Source organism: Phaenicophaeus curvirostris, chromosome 10, assembly GCF_032191515.1.
Source record: "Phaenicophaeus curvirostris isolate KB17595 chromosome 10, BPBGC_Pcur_1.0, whole genome shotgun sequence".
Lineage (NCBI taxonomy): Eukaryota > Metazoa > Chordata > Aves > Cuculiformes > Cuculidae > Phaenicophaeus > Phaenicophaeus curvirostris.
This window is the reverse complement of record NC_091401.1, coordinates 6,522,226-6,549,383: the sequence shown is the minus strand read 5'-3', so window position 1 is coordinate 6,549,383 and position 27,158 is coordinate 6,522,226. Positions and strand designations below refer to the sequence as shown.

The window sequence follows — 27,158 nt, the reverse complement described above, 5'->3', positions numbered from 1 at the left end:
AAGACTTGTCATCAATCTCTTACGGAGCTAGAAGGGGGAGGAAAAGTGGAGCGTGAACAGTAGAATATCACCTGCCATCTGGACAAAGATGTGATGGGATGTAAAGTTTGGATGCATGTTTGCGGTTCTTGGTCACATGCCAAGATAGAGCTCAGCTGTGATTATTTTAAAGCATTTCCAGGCATATGCAAACCTAGGTCATGGAGAAGCTACAGTGAGGCAGGAGGACATTGAACTTGATCAGTCTGTACACAAGGCATCATTGCTGTTCTATGACATGTTTAGTCTCTGAACTTCCACAGGTTTATATAGGAGTTGGGTGTTTGCATTTCTTCTGGGAGCCCGAATGTCTTCAAGAACCCAGTGTCTTTGTTTATCTATAACAGGTCTATACATGTTGATAACCAATGATGAACTTCTCGGTGCTGCTGGCATCGGAGGGCTCTTGATTAAACCCTGCTCTGGCTGAGGTCAGTAGGGAATGTAGAATGGTAAAGAGCACCATAAAGTAGATGCTCTTCTGCAGTGCCATCCTGTCTCTTGGGATGGAGCAGCGCTTACACAGATGCAGTGAACCTGATCCAGTCATTCCATGGTCTGCTTCTGCAGCCACAATGAAGTAAATGTCTCTGCTGATAGCTGCAATGATATTTATGATTCCTACTTAATATGTTTTAAATGACTTGATAAGCTCTAAGTATCAACACTGACATCAGTAAGTATCCTTAGCCAGATTCACTCGTAGGGAAGCCTTTTCGTGCCATGGACTTCGGTGCAGTTTAGTGCTTTTATCCCGTCTGAAGATCTGGCTCAGTAATTGTGCAGAACATAAAAGAGAAACCCACAAGTGCTGTAAACAAAGGAAAACTGTTACTCTGGGAGTGTGTTTGTTAGGTATTTTCAGCACTCATAATTAACATCCTTTTGCTAAATCGTGGCACAAACTACTTGCAGAACAGGCTTTTTCTTTTATTGCTCCTAGTTGCAGTGACAAAATTTATTAAGTCATTAAGTTTACGTGTGGATGTGTGTATTTGCTAATCTCCTTTGGATTACAATAAGAGGAGATCTTGAAGGGGAAAAAATGATATCTTTATTTATTTGGCAATATTGAGAATGTTTGCAGGGAAATGGCACGTAATGCAAACAAGTAGCTCAGTCCAAGAGGATGCTGAGTGAGCTACTGGGTATGAATACAAGACCTAGTGATGGGCTTCCTTCTGGCTTCCCTCCTGGCCCTGAGCATTACACATGGAAATCTGTCACCATTTCTGCTGTGGTCTGGTGACATCGGGGGCTCCTGTGCCTGCCCATCAGAGCTTGGTCTAAACAAAGAAGGGCTCAAATTGCTCACTCTTGTGATCAGCATCCAGGAGCACTTTGCTGTTGCTTATGGTGGGACCTTTCCTAGCATCCTCTCAGCTGAGGATGGCTGTGCTTCAAGGGAGGGGACAGATGGGGCCCAACATTCCCAACATCTCTCTGACCAAAGTGATATGGAGATTAGCTTGTACCTGGAAGTCCTGTCTGCATTTCTGTCTACATACAGCAGGCGACACTACTGGGATTAAGGACAAATGAAACATCTTGTTTTTCTAAACAAGAAATGGCTTTGGGGGCAATCCATGGTACCTTGTACCCTCCCTGAGCAGATGTGACACTCTGAATCCCCCTCCCTCGTGCCCAGATAGCAGTTGCATCCCTTTAGCTCACAAGCACATTCTTTAATGTAGATAACTGGTAGGTTTTCTGAGTGAGCTGAGTTCACGATGGTGCTGACAGAGGATTGAGAAAGGTATGAAGTTTGTAGAGAAAATAGTCATAATTTATTTCTTTGTTTAAAGACTAAAAAAAGACCTGTGATTAAAAGATTAAGCCATCTCTCCCCTCACTGTCTTCTACCTGGTGATGCTATTTCTGTCAAGGAGAGAGATGGGAAAATAATTGAGTGGGCTTTGTTATAAGCCTATTTCAAAAAGTTCCTGCATGATGTGAGAGTGCTTTTGACCCCAGGAGTTACCATACCATTATCTCTGGAGGAGCATGGTCTTACATCTTGTCACAACCACGTGGGGCACACAGCCTGACAATCTTGTTGCAGGTTTTACCCACTCTGTATCTGTGGGATGAAGAGAAAGTATTGGACTCCAGAACTGCCCATCAAGTACATTTCATCAACACTGACTTCATCTTCAAAAAAAAGACAAAACAAAGAAACAAAAAAGCTTGCGTGCCCCAGAGGTCTGGCCAACAGATCAGTGATTTTCCAAAAATACCTGTTTATCTCAGGTTTCAGTCTATGCAGCAGTGGCCACTAAGAACTGTTTTACTAGTGTGAGGCCTGTTAAGCTAACCTACACTTTCCTCTTTCTTCCCAGCTCTTCTCAGTCCAAGACAACTGAAACAGCAGTTCCCACCTGATTCAAAATAATTGCTGCAATTAATTTTGACAGTAAAGCTTGTAGAGAGGTTCTGCCATTAACATCCCGAGAGCCTTTTGTTCTTGGTAGCCCCAAAGCCATCAGCAAGATGCATGTGCAGAAACTGACACCATGGACCTGAAGGCTTGATGTTGGTCACCAAAAAGATATCCATAGAGAAAACCAGAAGGGTTTGCATGTTAAATAGCTCCAGATATCCCCAAGTAGTGATTTGGACAGTGGCCTGTGTCCTACTTATCTGTCCCATCTCCTTCCTGGTCAGTTGGTTTTTCCTTCTCCATGGTAGTGCCCACACCAAAGATTTCTGGTGCTCAAACCTGTGAAGAAGCTGTGATGTATCGGTTTGATGGTAGGAGGAATTGTGTCCACGTGTGTGTTTATCCTTACATGGCAGCGGGGGACACTAGCTGTTGCAGAGGAGGTGATATACATCAGGAGGAGGAGAATAATAATGTATAAAGATGGCATTATTTAACTAGAATGTAGCTGTCAAATCTGCCAGATGGACAGAGCTGGGATGTTTCTTGGTGGTGTTGCCACGGTTAGTGTCCTGAAGTGCTATTTCAATGGAATTGTGGGGATGAAGAATCAACCATCCATCTCATAAAAAGAATGGGACAGTTATGTTTGCTTGTGGAGGAGCTTAAACATTTACAGGAAATCGCTACTTTTTCTTTATTTTTTCTTAAAACTTCATTAGGTTGATGTCTTTAAATACGTTTGCATTATAATAATATCATAGTTTTGCTGCTTTATTGGTGCAAGTTGGTATACAATATGATGTCTGCCTTTTGGAACTTCTGCTGTATGTCATAAAATATTATACTGTGGTAATTAAAAAATAGATATTTATCAGAAAACTTGATTTTCAGTAACTTTTAAATAAAATCTAGGGGTTTTTTTCTGCAGCAACAATTTTGGAATTTTATTGGCTTTTATATTTCTTATTTATTGAAAATAAAAGTAGTCTTTATTCCATACTGAAATTAAAATAGTAATTGAGAATTTAGATACGTCGTATGCACTACAGTCCATGTTTTGGTCAATTTGGTAACTATTCTTCACAGCCTACCAGCTTTTCAGTCCCCCTAAAGGGAATTTTCTCGATAAGATTGCATTAATGTGGTAAACCAGGCATGGGAAAGGGGACTGATTTGTCTAGTTTGCTTTTAGAGCTGCTCTCTGTCACAGTTTGCTGCCTGGCAGGGCCTGATGCCAACGAGAGCCCCTGAGCCAGAGGGTCAGTCTCAGGCAGCTGCTGCAAACTACCTAACGCCCTCCTGAGCTGCTTTTTCCAAGGCAAAACAAAGCCTGGAGATAAAGAGCAGGTTTCAGGAGCACTTAAACACTGATCTTTTGGGAAACTACTTCAAACACTGTTTTATAGTGCTCTTAAGTCATCTAGATCTCTTTCAACCGGTTTCACTCTCTTCCTAAAATATTTATTTCTCAAGTAAGGAAAACTCCTTCAGACAGGGAAAAATGGCCTGTTGGGCTGATGGTGTTTTTATCTGTGTGGTACTAGTGATTGATACAAACTTCGCACTTCTCTTCTGCTGCACTTCATCTTCTGTGGCTTCTAGCCTGCCTGGCTCTGCAGGTCTGTTGCACGCTGGATTTATTGTGAGATCAGCAACATTTTATATAATGCCCAGAGCACTTGGGAATACATACCTGAGTGTTGCTGAACACTCAAAACGTTCACTCTTAAATGAGGCCTGCAGTAAATAGGTGGTGTTGCTCCAGATGCTTTGCTCAGATGCTGGTCATGGGGTTACCATTAGCAAGGATGGAGAAGCGCTCAAAGAATTCCAAGTTGCAAAGGCTTGGGAGAGAGCATCACTTTCCTGTAGCAGCACCTGCCTTCACTCATGGGGCTCTGAGATACCTTGTCTGGGTCCTTGAAAAAGGGGTATTTATTTTTTTTTGGTAAAACAGTTTCAGAAAATACATATTAATTGTGCCTTGAGCTCTTTTTTGCAAGTATAACATAGTTTTAAGAAACTCATTGAGAGAATCTGTTTGGTCAGGATGAATTTTCTGCTCAAAATCAAAGTCCAGGGGAAAAAACAGCCCACCAATAACCACACCTGACTCAGCAAAGGTTTGGGAGACCAGCATCACAGTTTCCTCTGTCCAGCCAGCTCTTTTAGAAGAGGTTTAATATTTCCCTGTTCTTGAAAATCTTGAAAAGTTACTGGGACATGACAAGTTTTGGTCCATAGCTGAGTGTAGTATCCTCTTTGAGACTTTATGCAAACCCAAGGTAAGTGGCAAAGGCAGAGCTGCCCCTACATCTGGCACAGGCTCAGGGTATGTCTTAGACAGACCTACATGTCCTCTGCTCCTGGGCAGGTGTGGGACCAGTTCTCAGTATCTGAAGAAATACTTGTGTCAGAAATCTTTAAAATGACTTCTTTTCTTTATTGAAAGATTTCCAGGCTTTGTGCCAACATTTCCTCCTGTCTATTTTGAAAATAAATAGTTTACTTACTTCTGTACTCCTATTTCTCTGAATCCACTTAAATGCCCCTCATAAACTGCTTTTTGCCCACAAGGATCTTAAGAAGCCTCAATGTTTTAGACAATGACCATTGCATATTTATTGCCCATCACAGGGAAGGTAAAAGCAAAGCTGGGGAAGACATTGGGAGCAGTGGATGAGCAGCTAGGCTGTCTCTTTGCTTCTCTGCTCTCTTTGCTTAGTATTTCAGCCTAAGCCCTGGTGAATTTCTGACTTTTCCAACACATTTTTCACGCCCGTTCACTGTAGGCTGTTTTGCAGCTGTTCCAGGGAAGGAGAGCCTTCCCTTTCAGTGAGTTTTGTAGATGTGTGTTATCGCTGGGGACTGGTATTGCTGATGCCTGTTGTTTTCTGTTGTTAAACTAACTGCAGTGCATGACTGTTGTGTATAACTCCCTAATTTAGATGAGTGATTAATAACTTCCATTGCTTTGTCTTCTCTCTGTTTCACTGCAGGATGTTTTCACACCAGAGTGCAAATTTAAGGAATCTGTCTTTGAAAACTACTACGTTATATATTCTTCCACGCTGTACCGGCAGCAAGAATCTGGCCGAGCGTGGTTCCTGGGACTCAATAAAGAAGGTCAAATTATGAAGGGAAACCGAGTGAAGAAAACCAAACCCTCATCACATTTTGTACCCAAACCCATTGAAGGTAAGAAATCTGCCTGCATCCTTCATCAGTGGGTGTGTATGGGTAGTGGGAGTTGGCAACGGCAGATGTGGGGCTTCCTGGACGAGGGTGTTGAGCTGCAAGACCAGAAAGCAAGGACAATATTTGTAACATTTCAGAAAGGTGTGGGGCTGCACTGTTAGCATTTCATCTGCTTTCCTTCCAATATGATAAACTGCACATTCTCCCAAAGGGGTTTCTCAGCTTTAGGGTGCTAAAGGATGAATTTCACAGCCCAGAAACATGAGAAGCCATTGGGAAAGGAAAGCAGCCCTCAAGTGGCCAGTGGTTCAAAAGGAATCCTATCCAGCAGTGAACATAAAACGTTGGGTTTTCTGTGAGGATTTTCCCAGCGTCATTTGGTGGGTTTTCAGTTCCATGTTGACTAAGCAGAGATAGAATTTATCTCCCCTGATTTTAGACTTCAACACTCTGTTTATAGTGGCAGAAAGAAATGTATCTACCAGCACAGCTGTGGATATATTGTATTAAATATATCTACCCTGAGATGTTTTTTTTCTCATATGTGAAGGCATCCTATTTAATCACTGAGGTGTAGAAAAACCTTACCATAGATGCCCAAAGTTAAATGAGATGCTGTCATATCGTTGGCTTGATCATGTGCATGAGGTTTCAATGAAAGTCATGGAGTTGAAGTTTTGCCCTCTGGATGCTGACTGTACCCTCCTCAAGTGCACCACAGGCTTGTGCCAGGGCATTTTGCTTTTTGTTGGCTGGGCCTTGGCTGCTTCGCTCCACGCCCCTTCTCACTAACTCCATGGTATCAGGGCTGGATACGTGGAGAGAAGGAATGAGCTGATGCTTTCCTGACAGGTACCACTTACAAATAGTGGACATCACAGCTAAGTGACATGCTACATGCACCAGTAGCTGTTTTAAAGGCTTTGCAGCTAACATGCGGGGGTAGATGAGTGTGCGTGTTTGACTGAAAGGCCAGTTCAAGAAGGCAGGCTGGAGTCGTCTGTTAGACTACTTAGGCAAAGCACAATGAGAGAAATTTCAACTCAACATTGCCAGAGTATCTGTGGCCTTTGCACAGGTGATGGAAATGTTGCAATAACAGAAAACTGCCTGGAGCCTCTTGTCCTGTACTTATTTACAGCTGCTTTTCTGCAGCCGGATGCCTGAACAGGGCTTGCTTCAGGCGTGGGGTCAATCACCAGTTTCTCTTCTCTGTCCTCCTCTCCTGCCTTGGCGACTAGGAGAAGAGTCTTTTGCAAGCACTAGCTTTCACAGTTGGGTTACCAGCTCCTTCTGGTATTCCTTTGCTGCCTGGGTGGGTGCTGGCACTGAGCAGTGGGTTCCTTTAAATCTAGGCTTCTTTTTTTTTTTGATGTAGTGTGTGTGGCATCTGCTGAATGGCTCAATAGTTGTCTTCTGCATGCATTAAACTAGGGCATTCTCCTCGTGGAAAACCCTGCCTTAATAGAGGTGCCTGACCCACAGCAGAGTTCTCATTGCAGCAAATGCCGCTCTGGCTTTCATTTTGTAAAAAACCCAGCCCAGCGTGAGAGCTTCCCTTTCCTGCAGTTGCATCCTCCCACACTTGCTTCAATCACAGCTGTCACATAACCTCGGGAGCGAGTGAGCGCTTTGGAAGTTGGCAGCCAAATTAAGGGCTCCTCCACCCCTTTCCTCCTCCACATGCTTTGCAGTCAGCCTCTGTGAGCGCTGCTGCATCAAAGAGTTGGCAGTCGCCCAAGCCAAGGCACGTGTCAGCTTCCCAAAGCATTCAGCTGTCTGGGACTGTGGCTCCAGACGGAGGACTCTGTTCCCAAGCCTGAGATTCATTGTAGGTAGCAGAGACTTGTGGGGTGGGTTTGAATAAAATGCGCTCAGTTCCATGTGACTTCTCTGTGCTGCATCTATCAAAGTCTCTGTGAGCAGAGCTTGCAAGCAGAGATGTTATAGAAAAAGGGCAATTTCTTCCCTGTTTTAACAGCTTCTTTCTCTTTGTCATGACTCTAAGGAAGTATTCAAAGTACTTCTCTGCTATATTTGCATGTCCTTTCTGCTAAATGCTGTGACGTGCTTCGGCGTGTGGGCTTTGTTGCTTATTCAGGCAAGTACTTTGCAGCTTCCATCTGCAGTAATGCACCCGGGTTTCCTTTTTCTCTGGTACCACCACCAGCATTAGCCCTGCCACATGATGGCTGGCACAGTAATGGATGCAAGGAGGAATCTGGTCCCCTGGGAAGGAGAGGTGTTACATGCATTTCTAGGAATCACTTCGCCCACCACTTCAGTAGGAAAAAAAATTTTCACGTAAGGGTCATTGGGCACTGGAACAGGCTGCCCAGGGAGGCGGTTGAGTCACCTTCCCTGGAGGTGTTTAAGGGACGGGTGGACGAGGTGCTGAGGGGCATGGTTTAGCATTTGATAGGAATGGTTGGACTTGATGATCCGGTGGGTCTTTTCCAACCTGGTGATTCTATGATTCTATATACCTACTTACGCATATATTATATACAGTGGTATCTGTGTATGTGTGTGAGTTATCTGTGGCTTTTAGCAGCTGCAGCTTTATGTTGTGCTAATCCTATAGAATTTTTTGACTCCTCTACATTGTCAGGATTTAAGCGTTGATAGGATTTGTTTGGTTTTGGAAGTAGCATTAAGCTTAATCAATACAAAAGCACAAAAAACTTACTAAGTAATAACAGGGAAAAGTTTTTTCCCATCTGTGCACAGGCAAAGCCAAGGCAAAGAGCCTGGCAGGCAGCAGCTTATGTTCTGTGTCTTGCCAGTTTTGATTAAAAACATATACGCAACACATTTCTTTTTTGATATTTTTATTTTTGGTCATTGATCATTCGAGCTAAATGAGCCCTTAAAATGCATTGAACTAGACCACACAAGAAATTAGCTTGACAAAGTTGTCACTTTCACACCAATCAATCTTTTAAAGCAATTTCAGTCCCTTTAAGTGTCTGTAGTGCTTAGTGCTGGACGAACACTACTGTCCATGGTACCTCTTGTTCTTTTAAATATTCAAATTCATCTCAAACAGTGGAAGACTTTTCTAGTCACTTAAGTGAGAATATTATCAGATGCTTATTGTGGATGTGCTCTGTTATTTCCTTCTCTTTGGAGACATCATTTCCAGATTGCTCTGCCAAAAGAGCTACATTTTATCTCTCATCTGGCCCAAGCTAGAATGCATTTGGTGTTCCAGATCTGGCCATAGAAAGCAGAAGACAACTCTTTCTTCATCAGAGGTAGCAGAGCTGCCCCTAACTCCAAATCCATGGTGCTTCAGCTCTTTTGAAGTGAACACATTTCACATATGAAGGTGACGTGTTAATGACTAGTCTGATCGGTTTACTGCCACTAATGAATACCCGTGTGCAAGGAACAACAGCCAGATCTTTCCCAGTGTTTTCCTAGGGATGCAACATCGCAGTTTTGTTAAAGTGAAGTCCTCTGATGTTGCAAAGAAGTACAAGACACTGTTAAGTAGGAAGGTGTGGTAGGCCTAGTGAAAATGCTTCAAAGGTGTCACCTTAATCCACAAAACATCCTAAAAAGCATTCAAAGTAATCAAATCTCTTACTCTTTATCAGTCTTTGTTAATATAGCTCCTCTTTTGGGTCTGTCTTTTCAAGAGGGCAGGCCTTGGTATGTTTTCAATCCTACACTAACTCACTTGTTCATCCATCAAACTCCTAATCATCTTATTGGATAGCAAATGAAAAGTATCTTAACCATGCTTTTGCTTGGCTTTTTGTCATCCTGTGCTGTGTTTCTTACCTGAACAAACTGTGATTCCATCTGGCAGCATCCTGCACGCTTAGCTGCCAGATAGATGGTGAGCTCAAATGCCTCTGAAATGCATCAGCTGGGACCAGGCTTAGAACACAGTAATTAGAGGCAGAAAACGAGGGTGCATAATCACTTGCTCCCTCCTGCCCCTAGCTGCTGCTCAGACAGTTAATTCTCTCCACCGAAGCATTAGCTAATGCAGCTGCTACTGCAGATACCGACACCCCAAGCTGTAGCATTGATCAAGGGAAAGAGCCCGTCTCCTGGGCTGCTGGCCAGAGGATGTGTGCCCAGCCCTGCCCAGACCCTGGTCCAGGCTGACATCAGGGTGCGTGATGATCCTGCAGGACCAACCTCCTGCCTACCTGCTGAATGACAACTTGGGAAAAATTTGGTTCCTCCTAACTTGCTAGGATCTCTGGGGCAGGGAGAGCCAGAAGTGAAGCTGGCTGGCTGGAATATATGTAAGGTCTCTAAAAGGAAATTGAGTTTGTTGCATCCCCTGTACCCCCTCAAATTGCAGCTATGCCAAGTGAGAAATGTTAGGATGAGGACACAAAATGGTGTGCGCTTCCCAAACTCAGTTCCTGATGCCCAGGGAAGCTGCACAGGGTGATTTTGGCTTCGCCATGTAGGTGATGTGCCAGTGCCATATCTGGGAAGCAGAAATGAGGCTGGGATCCTCTGCCAGCGCATAGGCAAGCGGTGGAGCTGTTCCTGGATGACAGGCCACCCCCTCCATGCCTTTGCCTTCAGGAAGGATACTCCCTGCCACTACTTTCCCCTTTACTTGTACCTCCAGTCTCCTTCCTGCCTAATTGGTGAATTGTTTCTTTGTGCAAAATTGCTCCCTTCTGCATCAGAAAGGCAGGCAGTGCTGGTTAGCAGGGAAGCAGAGAATTGAAAGCTTCAAGAACCAGACATGGACACAGCTCTACTCCCACTCACCCCCTTCCACTTATGCCTGTGGCTCTTCAGCAGATCAAGCAAATGACACTTCCCAATTAAGGCATGAATATGGATGTGTTGATTAGAATCTGGGACATAGGAGCTGATTATCTGATTGAAGCTCCAAAGCATTAGCTTGGTTTCCAGACATTAAGGGCTGTATTTGGCTTGGTGTGTGGGTGCGGGTGGGTGGGAGAAGCAAGGCAAAGCAGGGAGGGGACTCTTGTTCTAGCCAAATTGCTCATCCTTCAAAACTGCCTTGTGCTGTGTGCACCAGCAGACCTCCCAAGCATCTGGGCATGCCAACTGTCACACTGCTGCTAGCTTACCTTGATGCACGTGCCAGGGCTAGTGTTTCTTTACACACACGGAGGCATAGGGATGCGAAACAGACCTGTTACTGAGTGCTGCTAGTCCTGAAACATAGAAATTTACTTAAATTTGGGAAGATACGGGCACTTGCAAAAGTCCATTTGCAAACACCCACCCTCCTTGGTACATGACTAACATCTCCGCGTGTGAGTCACACTCAGGCTTCCTTGGTACAAGGAGTAACAAACTGCAGTCCAAGAGCCTGTGTTGCACAACATGTCATTGAGCTCTCCAGCTCCAGTTTGGGACCAGAGAGGTCAGTATGAAGACAACACTTCACTTGAGGCAGAACTTTGTGTATGGAATATCAGGGGCACTACAGGATTGCCAGCACAAATACCCAGCTCTGCTCAGCAAACATCATGTCAGAGAATAAGGTCAATCAAAGAGGTATGAGGGGCACCTCATCAGCTGAAAGGGGATGTGAGAGCCCATTCCCTTCTTTTGTCACTGCGTTACTGAGTTCCCTTGCAGCATGCAGACAACATTGGTAGCCTGGGTAGCTGATGGGCAGTCCTGTCATTGCTCATCCTGGCCCAGAACCATGGGACAAGTCATTAATATTCTCTTTTTTTCTCATTTTAATCAAAAAATTGCTCCTGTAGCAATAACAGTTTGCAAAGCAGTACCTGCCTTGCAGCCTCACTGAGAGGCCCAGCTAATGTGTATGTTTAAACTGCTTTGAAAACCTTGCATGAAAAATGCTCCATGGGAAAAGTAATATTTTTTCACTGCCCATATATTCAATGCAAGATCCCTTCTATTAATACATAGTTGACTGCACTTTATCTCTGTCCTGTATTGTGGCTGTAACTATTTATCTAGCTAGGAGTAAAATGCAGAGCAATAATGTCATTTGCAACCTGCCTCTAATTGCCAGGATTTATTTTACAAATCAGAGGGGGTTATAAATATAAGCACTTACATCACCTTTTAATACATGGGTTATTTTTTTTTTATTTGCTCAGATAATTTCTGAAATTTTGTTCTTGTCCTAATGAGCTCTATTCCCTGTGTTTGAGCTTGGTACCATTGGTTTTGAAATGACAGCTTTAGAAAATGAAGCAGTACACAATCATTTCTTTGCATCATAATTTTTGCAAAGATCCGGGCATGACATGTGCTGTCTGGACCTACTACAAGTTCCCAGCTCCAGCGTGCCTGTCCTTGAGATGCCTCACTGTTTCAGTCACATCTACACCCCACCACATTTGTGATGAGCTCATCAGAGATGTTCCCTTGGGTGTCAGAGCCGCTCAGCGTGTGCCCCTGCTCTGGCACAGCACAAGGACAGCCATAAGCACTTGGTCCACATGGTGAGTTAGAGAAGTGCTTTATGCTGCACAAGGCATGAGGGTGCATCGTGCCTTGGGAAGACGTTGCCTTCTGAGGCTGTTTAGGCTCCAGCAAGTACATTTTTATAGGGGACACATTGCTTAGCCAGGGTCTGGAGACAAGGTGTGTGCCATCAACTGTATTCTCAGGGGCTGCCAGGTGATCATGCAGAGCTGGGATGACTCCTGGCTTGCTGTCATTGAACTCGTCCTCATGTGTCTGCTCACAGCCTTGGCCTTGGCAGGCTACGTTGATTTACAGGGGAAAAAAAAAATGAAGTGCTGAAAGCAGACCTCAGTTCTTGGCCAAAGGAGCCAAATGGCCTTGAGTCACTACTTCCAGACACGGATCTTAACACCCAAGAAGGCTTGCATGGCTCAGATGCAAGCAGAGATTTGATTCAAGACAACTAATAAGCTCTCTCTTATGCTTGGAGGTTAAGGACTCAGGGCTGCGTAGTTCTTGGACCTGCTATTAGATGATAATCACCATCTTGAGACAATACACAGTGCTGTGAACTGGAATGTTTATTTTATGTACATGAATATAACATGAAAAAAAAAACAAACCAGTAAATCACAGAACACCTAGAAAGAGTTCTCTGTGGGAAAGAAGACCCCTGTTTCTAGCTGTGCTTTTGGAAGGATCCAGAGACAGAAGGATGACCTGTCTGGCAGCAAAGACAGGTAACAGATGCTGCTTGGTAACAGGATCCACTTCTGGGTCACTGAGGTTTCTGTAAGTGCACGTGTGTCTATGTTTGTATTTGGGCTGGAATTTCAACCTCACGTACAAAGAAATTATTCATTCTGGTTACTAATGTCTGTGACTTCAGGGCTGTTAACAGGTGTCATTTCTGTTTGCAGTGTGCATGTACAGAGAGCCATCGCTGCATGAAATTGGAGAAAAACAAGGACGCTCAAGAAAAAGTTCAGGGACACCAACCATGAATGGAGGCAAAGTTGTTAACCAAGACTCGACATAGCTGACAAATACCCTCCCTTCTTCCAACTCCTCCCCTCCCACCCACCAACCCACCCCACCTGGCGAAACCACACTGAGACGATGACAACTGAGCAAGGCAGGACCTACCGGTAGTGGCTACAAGTCTGAACTCCAGAATCTTTCTCTGTGTAGAACGAGGAAATTGAACCCCAGATCCTGCCTGTTGCAACGTTTTAAAAAACAAAAAGAACAAAAAATGAAGAAAAATGTTTTAAATCAGGACTCCATTAACATTTTCAAAAGCAAACTGTTTGCTCTGTGATCAAAGGGGGAAAAATATCTCATCTCTGCATAATAATAATAACAACAACTAATAAATATTATAATAATAATAAAGATGTTACCTTTAAAAATAAAACAAAGCTTTTGGAAAATTGAACTTAGCATGTGATGTGCGAGAAACTTGTGGGAAACACAGCCCAAGCCTGGGACTCTGCTTCCTGCATTATGCTTTCACCTCACGTTCACACCACTGTTTTTTCCATCCCTACTTCCCTGGGGATGGATGGGATTTTTCACAAAGCAGGAAAGGTAGGGATGGATTATGACTGTGTTTTCTCTGCTATCAATAAAATATGGCCTGTCCAAATTAGGAGTCTGACAGTTATGGGCAACAAACTAGCTACTCTATATTCAGCTTTCTTCCATCTACATTCAAACACTGTGTAGTTATTTGTTGCTGGTGTCACTGTGAGTATGTTTGACCCAAGTCTGGCATTTTATGCCTTTTTATCATAATTATTTATATTTATAGGCTTGTTTTACTGTATTAGTTGGCAGGGAAATTTCTGAAATGGGTTTTCAAGTCTCGCAGGATGAATTGATCATATTTATTGGGCAAGAGTTAGAAGACAAAGGGAAGGTGGGATGGTTGCTCGCTTTAGAATACAACCTGAAGCAGGAAATACTGCTGAAATCCTTGCTGTCAGATGGAAATGATGAGGCACATGCTGTGTAAGGGGCTGTTGGAGATTTCAGTGATGGGAAGAGGAGTGTTGGGAGGTAGTAGGTGGGGTGTGCAGAGGGGGAAGCTACAGGGGATGGTGGGTGGCTATGCATGTCCAGCTGAGCCAGGGCGAGGAGATGCTGCTGTTTCCTTCTAGTAGATGAGCTCTCCCTGTGTGTTAAAGCGCCACACACACATATCTCATTTTACACATGTTCAAAGCCGAGACTACAAACCCATCTAATCCAAAGCCTTACCAGAGCCAATCCTGTTATGGGATGAGAGCTCCCGTGATGCTGCAGCAACCTGGGTATGAGTGTGGGTGCGTGTCTCACAAGTGCTGGGGCTGCAGATGCTGGAGAAGCACATCAGAGGTAATATTCACAGATGGGGAAGAGTAAAGAAGAGGGTGATGGGGGTGAGGAATGCTCAGCGCTGAGCCCATCTGTAGCAACTGGGGCATTAGTGGGGGGTTGCAAGTCTATTTCTGTCTAGTGCTTTCTCTCCTTGTACTTTGGGGGCAGTAGTGAACCACAGCCCCCTCACTCCCATGAGTGATACTGAAACAGTGTGATAACAGGGAAATGCCATTTCTCTGTCCACACACATTAACTTCAAGCCCTGACCTCTTGGCATAACAAGGCATGCAGGCAGGCACAGCAAATTGTAGATGCAATACAGTTTCTCTTAGAAAAACAAGCCCTGGATGAGGTGTGTAGGGAAGTTTTTGCTGCTCAGTCCACAGATATAGCCCCTGTGAGAGGTGAAAAGCAGAACGAATAAGCAAATGCCCAAGGACCTGGAGAGGGATAATGGGTCATAACAGCCCTAGAATGAGAAGAAACAGCCTAACGCCTTCTGTTTCAAGGAGTGTTTGTATCATTCATAACTAATTGGTGTACATGAGATACCAAATACCACCTTAAATCCTGAGGCTTCTTTGATATCATGGCCAATGCCTCAACCTACACCCTGCAAGGCTGCTGTGGCTGCAGCAGACAGGGAGTGCTTGGGCTGGATGTGATGTTCCCTGTGAAGCAGCTGCTGACCCAGGTGTCTCCAGCCCCACGGCATGTGCTGGTGCTGGTGTGTGGCAGAGCTTGGTGAGCAGCTCCATACAGGCAAGCAGGAAAAGCAAAGGTGAGTGCCAAATTTCAAGGTTATGGAAGACTCCCAGGATCAGTATGAAGGAACACACTTCAAGCATGTCCTTTCGTATTTTGAAAAGCTGAAACTTTGAAATAAAGAGCCTCTTACCATGAATCTGCTGCCTAATGCTGCACTTACAGGCAACCACTCCATGCCATAGGGTCGAAGAGGGCCCTGATACCTGGGTGCCAACAGCAAGCACCAGTGAGATTTATTTGGGACTCGCAGACGTGCTAGAATGACTTATGCCCTTCTCAGAGCCCCCAGTCCCACCACACTGGGGTAATGTCACAAAGACACGTTCAGATTAGCAACATACTCCATACGATACAATCCACTGCCTAAATTTCAGCTCACTCACAAACTAAAGCATCCCAAAATAAGGGTTACAAAGGTATTGTTTACTCCCTGGAGAGATGTACAGTCAAAGACGTCAAGCCTCGAGACTAACACGTTAAGCCAACAAGCCTCTGGACTAACCAAGCCACCAAACACCCAGGCCACGGTTTAGGCACTAAGCTGGGAAAGCCCAGCACCTACCACAGGAGAAGAGCATCCACGGCACATTCAGTACCACAAGCCTCTTCTGGCCCCAGCCCTGGACAACTTGCCAAGGTCACTGATGTCATCTAGAGCAGAGAGACCAAATATTGCTGTGATGTTGTGTGCAGGACACCCTTTGCCTAAGGCCCCAGAAAGCTGCGGACAACAGCAGATCCACTCCTGCCATATGCTTATTTTTCTATTGTATGTCTCACAACTTCCCATATAGGGCTTTTGCATTGATAGTTTTCTACAGCCAAATCATTGCAAGAATCCCTGGAAAGGCCATATTCAGGACTAAAGACAAAATAATCTGCTCTTTTGGTCCAGTGCATTTGAGCTAATCATTTTCATGCAACACTCACCAAGCTGGCCTGTAATGAGAGCTAATTGATCCTGCTCACACCCAGAGCAGGTAACCTCAGAGCAGGTAAGTACTGGCTTTCCTTGCTGCCTGCGTAGCCCTGGCAAACTGTGAGCAACTACAGTGGCATAAACCATGATAAAATCCTCCTACACGTCTCAGACAGTACTGTGTGCTTCTTGGTGTCTAAAGAAAGGAGAAAAAACAGCTTATGGTGTAATGCAGGGACTCCTGGCTTCAGGACAGCCCAAGAAACTGAGTCCACGCAGCCAAGCTCCACAGTGTCCACCTGTGCTAACACCTTCCAAATGCCTGGGTTAGCTCACAGGTACCACTGCTTCATGCATTTTTTTTTAACTCAGGTGCCTTGCAAGCTTTTACCCAAGCCATATCTCCAGGAGGTGCCATGGGTTTTCATAGAATCATAGAATAATCAGGTTGGAAGAGACCCACCGGACCATCAAGTCCAACCATTCCTATCAAACACTAAACCATGTCCCTCAGCACCTCGTCCACTCATCCCTTAAACACTGCCACTTCTCAATCTTCAGGGAAAAGAGGAATCCACAGAGATTTTTTTTTTCATGCTTTGAGGTACTTGCAGTTTCTTCACTGCTTCTCTGTGTTATTGCTCAGTGTCAAAGTCCTGACGAAGGACGTTTCTTTTTTTCTTTTCTTTAGCCACACAGGCCATAAACACTAAGGGAGCTTTGTGAGTCAGTTTAACATTATAATGACTACAATCCTTGTCTAGGCTATATGTGATACTAGCAGGACAAACTCCCTTCCTAGCTGTGCTGTCATGGCATTGGGCAACCACCCAGCACAGAAAATGGTCAAGAAAAGTAAAGGATAAAAAAGAATGATGTTTTCATCTAGCCTAGGGTAACTGTTAACTCTGCTAAGTCTGCAACAAACCTTTCCCCTCTGAATAACAGATGCTGCTATGTAAGAACTTGGATGTTAGAAGTCCAGTAACAGAAAATACTTCACAATGCAGAAATATATTCAAAGCATTCATTTTGCTTTACCCTAGTTTGTCTTTTAATTTTGACGTCAGCACTGTTCTAGCAGTACATGCTACACAACACAGCTCCTCTCACCTATAAATCAAGGGCAAAAACCTAATAACGTGGCTGCAGTTTGGACCATCGGGAATTTACTAGGAAAATAATGCAGAAAAAGATACCAGTACAAGAAGCATGCCACACTGTGCCAGCAAGTTATGCCACAAGTGTCAGCACTGGCATGTAACAATATGCTATAAAGTGAAGCTGACACTCAACAAAGCAATTTATGAAAGTTGTCTGTCAACAACATTTTTTTGTTTGCACTCAGACAGGGTCTGGCTGATAAAGCCCCACACAAACCTTCAAGCTGTCATGGGCCTCACTTTACACCTTTACATCTTAAACTGCACTGATTGTGCACCGTGAATGTTACCACTCCAGAAAGACATCATCGCCTCACTCCGAGCAAAGCTGAAGCAAGTGGTGGGGTAAGCTCCCTGAGTTGATTAGACCTAGCAGGAAATGAAGTGTGCCATCTTTCCTGGTTTAAGGCTAGCAAAGTGGCAGCATATTTGAATAGTAGACAAGAATAAAATGTATTCTTGAGGACTGCAGTTCCTAAAAAAAAAAAAAGATTCAGAATTATCATTATTTACAGTAAACAACCCCAACCTTTGCTAATGGACATACACTAAATACACTGCTTTTAATGTGCAGGCAATGTTGTCCCCAAAACATGTCTAATGCCTCTATTAACTCTGGCACAGTGTAGCCCTAGAAAAAAAAAAACAACAAAAAACAAGAAAAGACAAGAGTGTCTACAGGGCCATGTTCCTCTTCCAAAACTTGAATAAAATCTTTAGTTCCTGCTATGGGATGACCCACTGCCAGCATCTATGAGTAACATCAAAAGAAACACTACTGCACTTCCTCAATGAAGCAGAGAGGTTTCCATGGCATACATGGCTTCCCCCTCCCACCACCAATGCTTCAGCCTTTGGAGTGACTGAAAGCCGTTTCCATGAACTAAAAGGCAGTAAGGCTTACATTCTCCTAACTATGATGGAGTAAAATTCGACTGCTCTGCTTCAACTACCGAGTAACAGCATGGCATCAACAAATTTCCCAATGTTCTTAGACACTTTGATTAAGGATCAAAAAAAAAATCCGTCAGCCAAGCTGATACATTTTTAGCATCATGTTTAACTATGACAACGTCTCAAACCTGCTCAAATCCTTGCAGCCAGAAAGTTAAAGCTAAGTAACTACCGTATTGGTACAGAGCACATATTTTCATGATATTTTCACAACTAATTGTTGTATGCACAGGAAGCTGGATGTCTTCCCTGTATGCCTCCCTCTCGGACTTAAGGCACCTTCTCTTTGGAAAAGGAGGTCAAGCTCAACATGTTTCCAGGGTTCTTTTCACTGGTGCAAACACTATGGGTCATAGTTATGGTGCAAGGAACTCGCACAGGCTCCAGGACAACCAGAAGATCAGTGCAGAAAGATTTGACCTTTTACGGGCTTCTGGAAGGAACAAGAATTCTGGTCAAACATCTGCTTGATAAGAGAAAATGATGGTTGTTTTATTCAAGCAATACGCTGGTACAGGGATAATTCATCTTTGGGAAATGCCATTAGTATTTACTGAGCAATACAAATGGATTTGGGCTCTTAAAAAAAAAAAAGGCATTAGGAATTATAAAAAACATGTCTGTGTACGGGATCTGAGAAGAAGCAGAGAATAACCCTCCCAAGAGTCTGTTAAGAATGGGTTATATATTGTTCCATTTTCCATGCTCATTACAATCACTGCCCCAATAATAGCTGCATGCTGTGCCTTTTCTATTCTAGTACAATCTTCCCCATGGGAACTAAATATCTCAGTTTAAATACTGAGCAGAGCTGGTAGAAGGCAGCAGTATGCTTCTGCTCTGCTAACTTCGTGTGTAATCTTGCATCTTAGGTAGCTGGTTACTACCCTTCTTTCTCATTGCTTGACAGAAAAATGAAGGGGCTGCACAGAGGAGGAGGAAGACTTTGGTCAGACAATCAAACCACATGACATTGCCAAGGTCAAAATATGTCAGACTTAATGTCTTTCAGGAATTAAGGCTTTGGTGAAGTTTAATTCCTTAAGCTCTGAGAAAAATTGCAGGGAGAAAAGTAATCACTGGGTCCATCTTAGTGCCAGTCCCTAAACTAGGACGCCGGTAGCATTTAAGTCTCTATATCCAGTTCCTGGCTTGGCTCCCATATGCAGTGATACTTTCCTTTCTCAGAGGTCAGTTTCCCTGGGAGCTTGTCCTTGCTGAGTCCTTGGGGCATCCCAGTCCAAACAAGGCAGAACAGTTTTGACTTGGCCAGCAGTAGGATCCCAAATCAAATACCCTGCTCAGGCTTTCAGCTGATGGCCCAGCCTAGAGGGGCTCCTCACAGAGTCCTCCCCACAGCACCACAGAACTCTGCCAGATATGCAGGAAAGACAAGAAAATAAGGCTTAATGTCCTGGACAATTCTGCTTCCAAGGACTCCAATTTGTGCAGAACCCATAGTGAGAAAAGCAAGGAGCTTCAGATTTGACCGTGCCTTGGAGGGGTCACCTACACGCTGTGACTCTGATGCTGCTCTTATTAATTCTATTTTTCAACTTAGAGCAAAAACTGGCAAGTGAAATAGTTCCACTCAATTCACCATTAAACAAAGAGACAAGCCAGTGCATGAAGCACAAGCTTTGCTTGACACTAACTCAATTTGAAGATCAAAAAGAGGTGTGTTTAACTTTGCATTATCTTCACTTTTAATTTCCACTATTTTCTATGCTTCTTGCTATCAAACAGAACAGAAAGCAGAACTGATACAGAGCAACACACTGGGAAAACATTGACTTCTGGTGTGGAAGTAGGAAACATTATCTCACAAACAGATGGATACTTGCCAGCTCAGTCATACATCTACAGAAGTTCCTCTAGGCTTTAGATGGATAGTTTTCACGTGAGTATGTAATGAACTTTCACAAGACACAACAGAGCCTATCACCTATAAACTCAAGTGATTCTCCCAGCAGGGTCCATAGGCTGCAATGTAGGACCTTAGTCTGTGTTCAAATTGTGTAGTCAGTGTGTGTAACCAGAACTTTACAGGGAAAGCTCCTCATGGGGACTCAAAGACCTGAATTTGCCATGAAAGAGGGTCTAGTTCAAATTTGCCATATTTGGATTTCCCTTCCATATATTTCCCCTATAAAACCAAACAAAATTTCAAAACCCTATTCTCACCTCTCTTTTCTTGAATCTTCGAATACAAAACCTAGAATATTTCAGAATTTTATTCTGTCAGTAGCACAACTGGGCCTTTTACAAAATCATATGATCTAAAGGAAGAAAAAAGTATCAGGTGTATCTGTTTGCCACGGAGCATGATAACCTAGCTCTAGACATGCCCAAACCTCAGAGTCCACATCCATGTAGAAATTTATCTTTGACTACTGCAGCTTGATCCCATCTATTATTAATACAGTAAAACCATATTTCTGTTCAGAAATACGTTCCTTGGGAGAAGCTTCTGCAAACAGATCAGCAAGTGGTGGCAGCTTCATAGACAGATTGAATGGATGCACTCCTGAGAGTCAAAGCTGGGGGCACTTTAACTAGAAAGACAAGCTCATCAATGAAGTGAAATCTTTCCAAGGGCAGCAATGAGATTGTTGCAGGCTTTACCTTTTCTTTGTAAGACGGTTGCCTGCATCTGCAGATCTGCATGGATATATTTTAAGTAATGGAAGCTTTTACTAGAACAACTAGCAAAAAGAAAACCTGAACGAAAAAAGCCCCATCAGTTCCATATTGCTGCCCACCTGGATTTTGCTTTGTTTTGGAAACTTTAAGGAGAATCAAACTCACATTAAGGGCAACTCCAATGAAATCAATGTACAGCCCTAGGAATTAACCTGGCCCAAGCCTCATTTTCTTTGTAACTGCAGGAGCCAAGGTCATTTTCTCATCTGGATTTTGCAGATGCTTCTGCACATATTGATGAGTTATACCTTTTATCAAACCTTGGCCATCATTTTCAGGGCTAGAAAATGATTGCATGGTGTCAGAGGATAAGCATAGTGTCAGAGGATAAGCAAGAAGTAGCACAAAGACCCTTGGTCTTAAAATCAAGACCTTACATTTGTGATGAGCCACTTTTTCTGTGTTCCACAGAGCGATTTACAATAACTTTCCATTGGAGAGCACAAATTTTTCTTCCTTTGTCTCCATAATCTCTCCCTTAATGCTGGATGACATCACTCATCTTCTGTCTGAACTTAAGGGAACCTCCTTTTTTCCACATCTGTAGGATTTATCCAAGAGTGCAACCAGCATTCTTCTGTTGGTTGAAGGACACATTCTAAGCATAGCTTTTTCTTTTTGGAGGGAGAATGCAATTAGGGCAATTATTCCAGGATCAAAAGAAGTAGATGGGTCAAAAAAAATGCAGCAAGGATTAGCTGCAGGCACCTCCTCTATAACAAGGTGATCTGTGTTAGCCATGCTGGCCGAAGCTCCTACACAATACATCCAGCAGTAATTAGCCCATGATGGTGAAGGAGACATGCCATTCAAACATGACAGTGACTGTTAGTCAATATACTGGAGAGAAAGGGTCTGCAAAAGCAATTCCTGCCTGGAAGCAGACTGCACAAGGCTATGTTGTGCAGCCCCTTCTACCTAAGCTTAGTATGAGCATATCATCTCCTTTGTCTATAGACTGGGGTGCTAAAACAGAGAGATGCCAGCTACAAAGTCATAACATTGGGAAATCTGTGGTTTGTGATATTTTAATATCCTGAGCAGAGGATTATTTGCTGTTTAGGGTGCTTTAAAATGTTCTCCTTCTGTGCTATTGATAGCTTTCCTGCTTCTGGACAGAATAACAAACAGCTGCGCCATTAAAATAAAAGAGATCCTTGGGATCATCTCAGGCAGCATCTTAGCAGCCTTGGAGCCATGGTGACTTGTGGAAAGGGTAAGTGGTTGTGGGGCAGTTTTCCCGGTTCATGTAGGCCCTTGCAGCTACTTAGAGTTCATGTAAAAAAAGATCTCATTGCAGATTATCAAGGGCAGAAAGGATAGTTGTAAATCATATAGTCTTACTTCTTGTATAAAAGAGACTAGTGATGTTGGATCAGACATTATAGTTGAGCTTGACCGGGGTACCCAGCTGGGTGATGGAAATGCTGCTGTAGGTTGCAAGAATTTCAAATGCCATTTTTGTACTTGCACAATGCAGCAGAGAGTTCATCCAGGGGCTGGAGACCAGGTAATCAGATTCTTTATGTGTTTACTTCTTGATTGTTTATTCAATAAGGATCACATAAAAAACTCACTGGAGGCAGTGAGAGACTCCTGTTGACTTTACAGCACTCTGAATCAGACCTGAAGCATTCAGAGTTTTAATTTGCAAAACTGGAATTTGGTACCAGCGCTTCCAAAGGTCGTTATCAAATTATGAGCTCCCTTTGGATTAATGTGTTCATTACACTTCTATACTTGCCTGAAGGTAAGCTCTAATAACCTGTTCCAAATAGCTGTCCTGCCTGGATCAACAATTCCTTGGAAAAGCTATGAACCAGGAACACCTACTAACCTCCTTCCATGCAAAAATAGTTTCTTGGCCCATGTAAAGGAAAGCACAGCTGGCAAAGCTGGCCAAAAAGAAAGAGCTGGAGCTCAAAACAGCTGGCAGCTGCTGGGGCAAAGCTGTCAAAAGCCTGGCCCTCTCTTCTGTTTCCCCTTCAAGACAAGACACCACAGGTACTCCTTCCTCCCCTTCTTCCACACCACCATTTCCCTCTGGCAATACCTGAATGTCGTCTTTTGCCACAGCTGCTGAGGTCCCTGTAGTGCATAGCAGAGCAGAGAAACAGCTCAAAGCAGTGAACTCTGGGTGACAGCTTTCTGGGTCCAGCTCCACAAAAGCCAAATAAAGATACGAGCCCTATAGCTATGTGTAAAGGCAACAAAGTGAGTGATCTGTCAAAGTTTGGACATGTCAGATGCAGAGCCAGAACTGGTTATACTGTCCGTTGACCACCTGATAATGAAGCTGTTTTGCCCAGTCTATATAAGACTAAAAATCTAGGCAATACTTTTTGGTGTAACAGTATTCTTCCAGTGAGAAGAAATACAGTCCCTGATTTGTATTCATCTGACTTGAAATCATTCATTTTAAATGACTGTTTGTTCTGCTAATCTAGCATCCAGGCAGGCATGGAAACAATTTATTTTGGTTTGTGAAAGGAGCCAAGCTTGAGTTTGTTGAGTGCATATATACTTTGTTGCTTGGGGATGCAATGCAACTCCCTGCTAGAATAATATTTCTTAAGTGGCAGGAGCTCCATAGCAAGCTCTGTGATGGTACCCTCGGTGAGGGACTGGTCCCTCACCTTCCCTGGGCTTTGGAGCAAAGCCAGCGACTGCTGGGTTGGTATGGCTAACCTTTGAGGAACAGCTCCACACATCCTTTGTGGAAGGCATGAGGGTGGGATTTTGTCCTACAGCACACCCACAGCACTGTGGGCCACCTGATGAGGCGAGAGGCTGTGACTAAAAGCATATGGCCATGGTCCCTTAACTTACGCAGCATGCAGAGTGGTGAAATATCACACGTCCTGAAGGTGTTAGCCAGACGCAGTGGCCCAGGAACAGCGACTGCTTTGTCCTCTCCCTCTCTAAAAGTTGCACAGCATGTGGGGCCCGCCACCAGACTGCCCAGTTTGCACTCATCCCTCCTCAAACTGAAGCATCAGTTGGTGTCCAGTCAGAGGCTTTTAGCTGCAGGCAGTTCCCCACAGGATCAAGATCTGTGATGAAGCCAGAGGCTCTTTGCAGCATTTCTCCCACCTTCACAATGAGCCTACCTGAGAAAGTCAGATTGAACATCAGATCTGTTATACCTCTATTTGTCTTCTCTACCAGGATAATTGTCTAACAGTCACATATGTTTCTACATCAATAGGCCCAGACATTATCCAGCTGAGGGTGTTAAGAACGCTGGTTGACATCATCGTGGAGAACTATCCCTAATCTTTGAGTAGCCATGGAGACTGGGGGACATCCCAGAAGACTGGAAGAAAGCTAGAATCACTCTCATCTACAAGGAGGACTTAAAGAAGGGTCCAGCAAATCATAAGCCCATCAGTCTTACTTCAGTCATTGGGAAAGTTATGGAACGAATCCTCTTGGGGGCTATCAGAAGTCAAATCAAGAGCGTGACTGGGAAAAGCCAGCACAGATTCACTAAGAGTAAATTGCGCTTGACAAACCTTATCACCTTCTCTGACAAAGTAATCTGCTCAGTTGCTGTGGGGCAAATGGTGGACATCGCCCACCTAGATTTCTCCAAGACTTTTGATGTAGTTTCCCACAGCCTCCTCCTAGAAAAAGTGATATACTGGAGTCCAGACAAGTGGTCTGTGCAGTGGGTTGGGAACTGGTTGACAGGCAGCACCTAGAGCGTGGAGATAATTAACTCCCTTTCAAACTGGCAAACTGTCACAAGTGGGGTCCCCCAGGGATTGATATTAGGCTCAACACTTCATAAGTGATCTGGAAGGTGAGATCAAATGTGCTCTGATGAAGTCTGCCAATGATACCAAACTGAGTGGGAATGTGGACATTTCAGAAGGAAGAGCCACCCTACACACAGACCTGCATAGGCTGGAAGGATGGGGTAACAAGAACCATATTAAACTCAACAAGAACAAGTGTAAGGTCTTGCAGCTGGGAAAACATAATCCAGGAGTGAAGCACAGGCCAGGAAGCAGCTAGGGTGCAATTCTGTGGAAAGGGACCTGGCAGTCTTGGTGGACGATAAGCTCAATATGAGTTAACAGCTGGGGAAAAGAAAGCCAACATGATGCTGGGTTGCATCAACAAGAGCATCACCAGTAGAGATAAAGTCATACCACTCAGTTCTTGTCAGGCCACACCTGGAATACTATGTTCAGTTTTAGTCCCCCCTATGTAAAAAAGATGTGGACAGTCTGGAGAGGGTTCAGAGAAGGGCCACACAGATGATCCAAGCACTAGGAAGTCTGCTATATGAAGCAAGGCTGAGAGAAGGCTTTGTTCAGCCTTGAGGAAAGAAGACTTTGGGGATACTTTATTGCCATGTTCCAGCATTTAAAGGGTGGCTACAAAGAAGATGGAGACCAAATGATCCCTGAGGTCCCTTCCAGCCTGGAATTCTATAATTACTGTAGTAAACTTTTATCAGATAGTCTAAGTGAAATGAAACCCAGAATGATGTTTACACAGGAGCCCAGTCTGACTTGGACCTTCTAACTGAAATCCTCTTCTCATATAGGGACCTCTTGCCTCCAAATCCTAATGTGAGTTCTCCTCTCTGCTTCAAAGGTTAAGTCTTTGCACTTCTCATAGTCTCATTGGAAAGTTAAGAGTCTCACTGTTGGAAACTTGGAAACTCTTCCAAAAAGCCTACTTACATAGAAACAGATAAAACAGGATTTTGACATCATTGACAATACTAGTATTCCCGTAAATAATCAGCATTCACTTATAATTACTTTTGCTATACTTGTGCCTTCCTCACATCAAATTTCCCAAGACTGAGAGTTCTGATGTCTGCTAACTCTGTCTTCCCTAATGTCTAAGCAAACCCCATTTAGAAAAAAAAAATCTTCTTATTACTTGAAGCAGAAAAATAATTGGTATTGAACAAATGCTAGATAGTATTGTCTTTTGTGATGAGCTGAGCAATGACTTGGACTACATCAACGTTACACGAAGTGAAGATTTGTTTAAATAGCTTTCATTCTGCTTTGCCACTAAATCTCAGTACATTAAATACACGTATTTCAGTATCCCAGTACAGACATTTTGTTCTGTAACTCAGAATGTTTCATCTTACTGCTCTGAGGATTCTTGCCAGTTGGCAGCTTTGCACATGTGCTAAATTGCTAAATTTTTAGCATTTACCCACTTATCTAGTTTGACACAGCACACTTCCATAAGGCAGAGGGATTTGGGTCTGGGAATTTGGGCACTGCACTTTTGGGATTGTAGACACTTAAACTGGCCCTCTGTAGTCAGATAGCATGGCAATGGGCCCCTTGCAATTAAGCTGATGAGCAGCAAAACATCTAAGAAGCTCGATGAATTGAAACCATGGCCACCTAGCAGCAGAACAATTTGCAAGAGGGACTGCACTGTCAAGAAGAGTCCTAAGCAACACCTGCCTGATTTACTGCAGACAGCTCATCCCCTTTGAAACCAAAGAGCAAAATTCATGCCGTATCTTTGCACCAGCCACTCCTAGGTTTGAAGTCAGCTTTGGTCCAAAACTAGCAAAGAGTTTGTCTCTGTTTCTTGGATACAGCTAAACTGGTGTGGCAATTAGCTGCTGCCAAACCAGGGCTGGGGCTGTCCCCCATGCTCACACCACCTCTCACCTGGCCCCTGTTCAGAGCTAGTTAAAAGCATTGAACAAAAAGAAAATTATTTTCTGTTTTAGACCCTGAACAGACTCATTCCAGGGGCAGCCAAGCACCAGTGCTGGCACAAGGGACAGCGTGGGAGCATGTGGCCAACACGAGGATGACAGCTGGCAGCAGATCTGCTGCTGTGGGGAGCAGATAGGCTTTCCATCATCTTATCCACAGTGTCAGGCACTGTCCTCGCCACAGACAGTACAGTCAGATCAGGAGACTGTGGAAGATTTCTAGCCATTGTCTAATTAATGAGACACTCACAGTCCCAGGCTGGCTTTTGCTCTGAAACAGAGGCGTCCCTTTCTCTGTTTTCTGGTATTAGAAATTAACAATAAGCCGCAAACACAAGCACATTAAAGCTATGTAGCTACTATGAATACACAGAAACAGTCATATCATCACAGATGGCTGCTCTGAATATTTCTAGCACTGTTTCTAACTAACCCTATCAGAGACAGCCAGAACCATAGCAGACTCCTAGATCCCCCAGCCATGTGTCCACGGGCAGTCTGCAGAGAGAAATACATGATGGCAGCCTGCTGACAATCTGCCTGGTCTTCATG

At 43.9% G+C, this 27,158-nt stretch overlaps 2 protein-coding genes across 4 annotated transcripts in view; one reads left to right on the top strand and one right to left on the bottom strand.

Annotated features, from left to right (window-relative positions):
- Positions 1-13,538, top strand: part of FGF12 (fibroblast growth factor 12) — a 220,888-nt gene extending 207,350 nt beyond the window's left edge. Inside the window, exons 4-5 of one of the 3 annotated variants that reach the window (XM_069864857.1) lie at positions 5,422-5,620; positions 12,943-13,538. In XM_069864857.1, coding sequence (XP_069720958.1) covers positions 5,422-5,620; positions 12,943-13,061 — 318 coding nt within the window. In that variant the 3' untranslated portion in view covers positions 13,062-13,538. The remainder of the gene's footprint in view (positions 1-5,421; positions 5,621-12,942) is intronic. The other 2 variants (XM_069864858.1, XM_069864859.1) reach the window with 2 other exon arrangements.
- CCDC50 (coiled-coil domain containing 50) overlaps positions 1-27,158 on the bottom strand; it is a 272,039-nt gene that overhangs the window by 49,437 nt on the left and 195,444 nt on the right. The gene's annotated exons all lie outside the window — the stretch shown is intronic.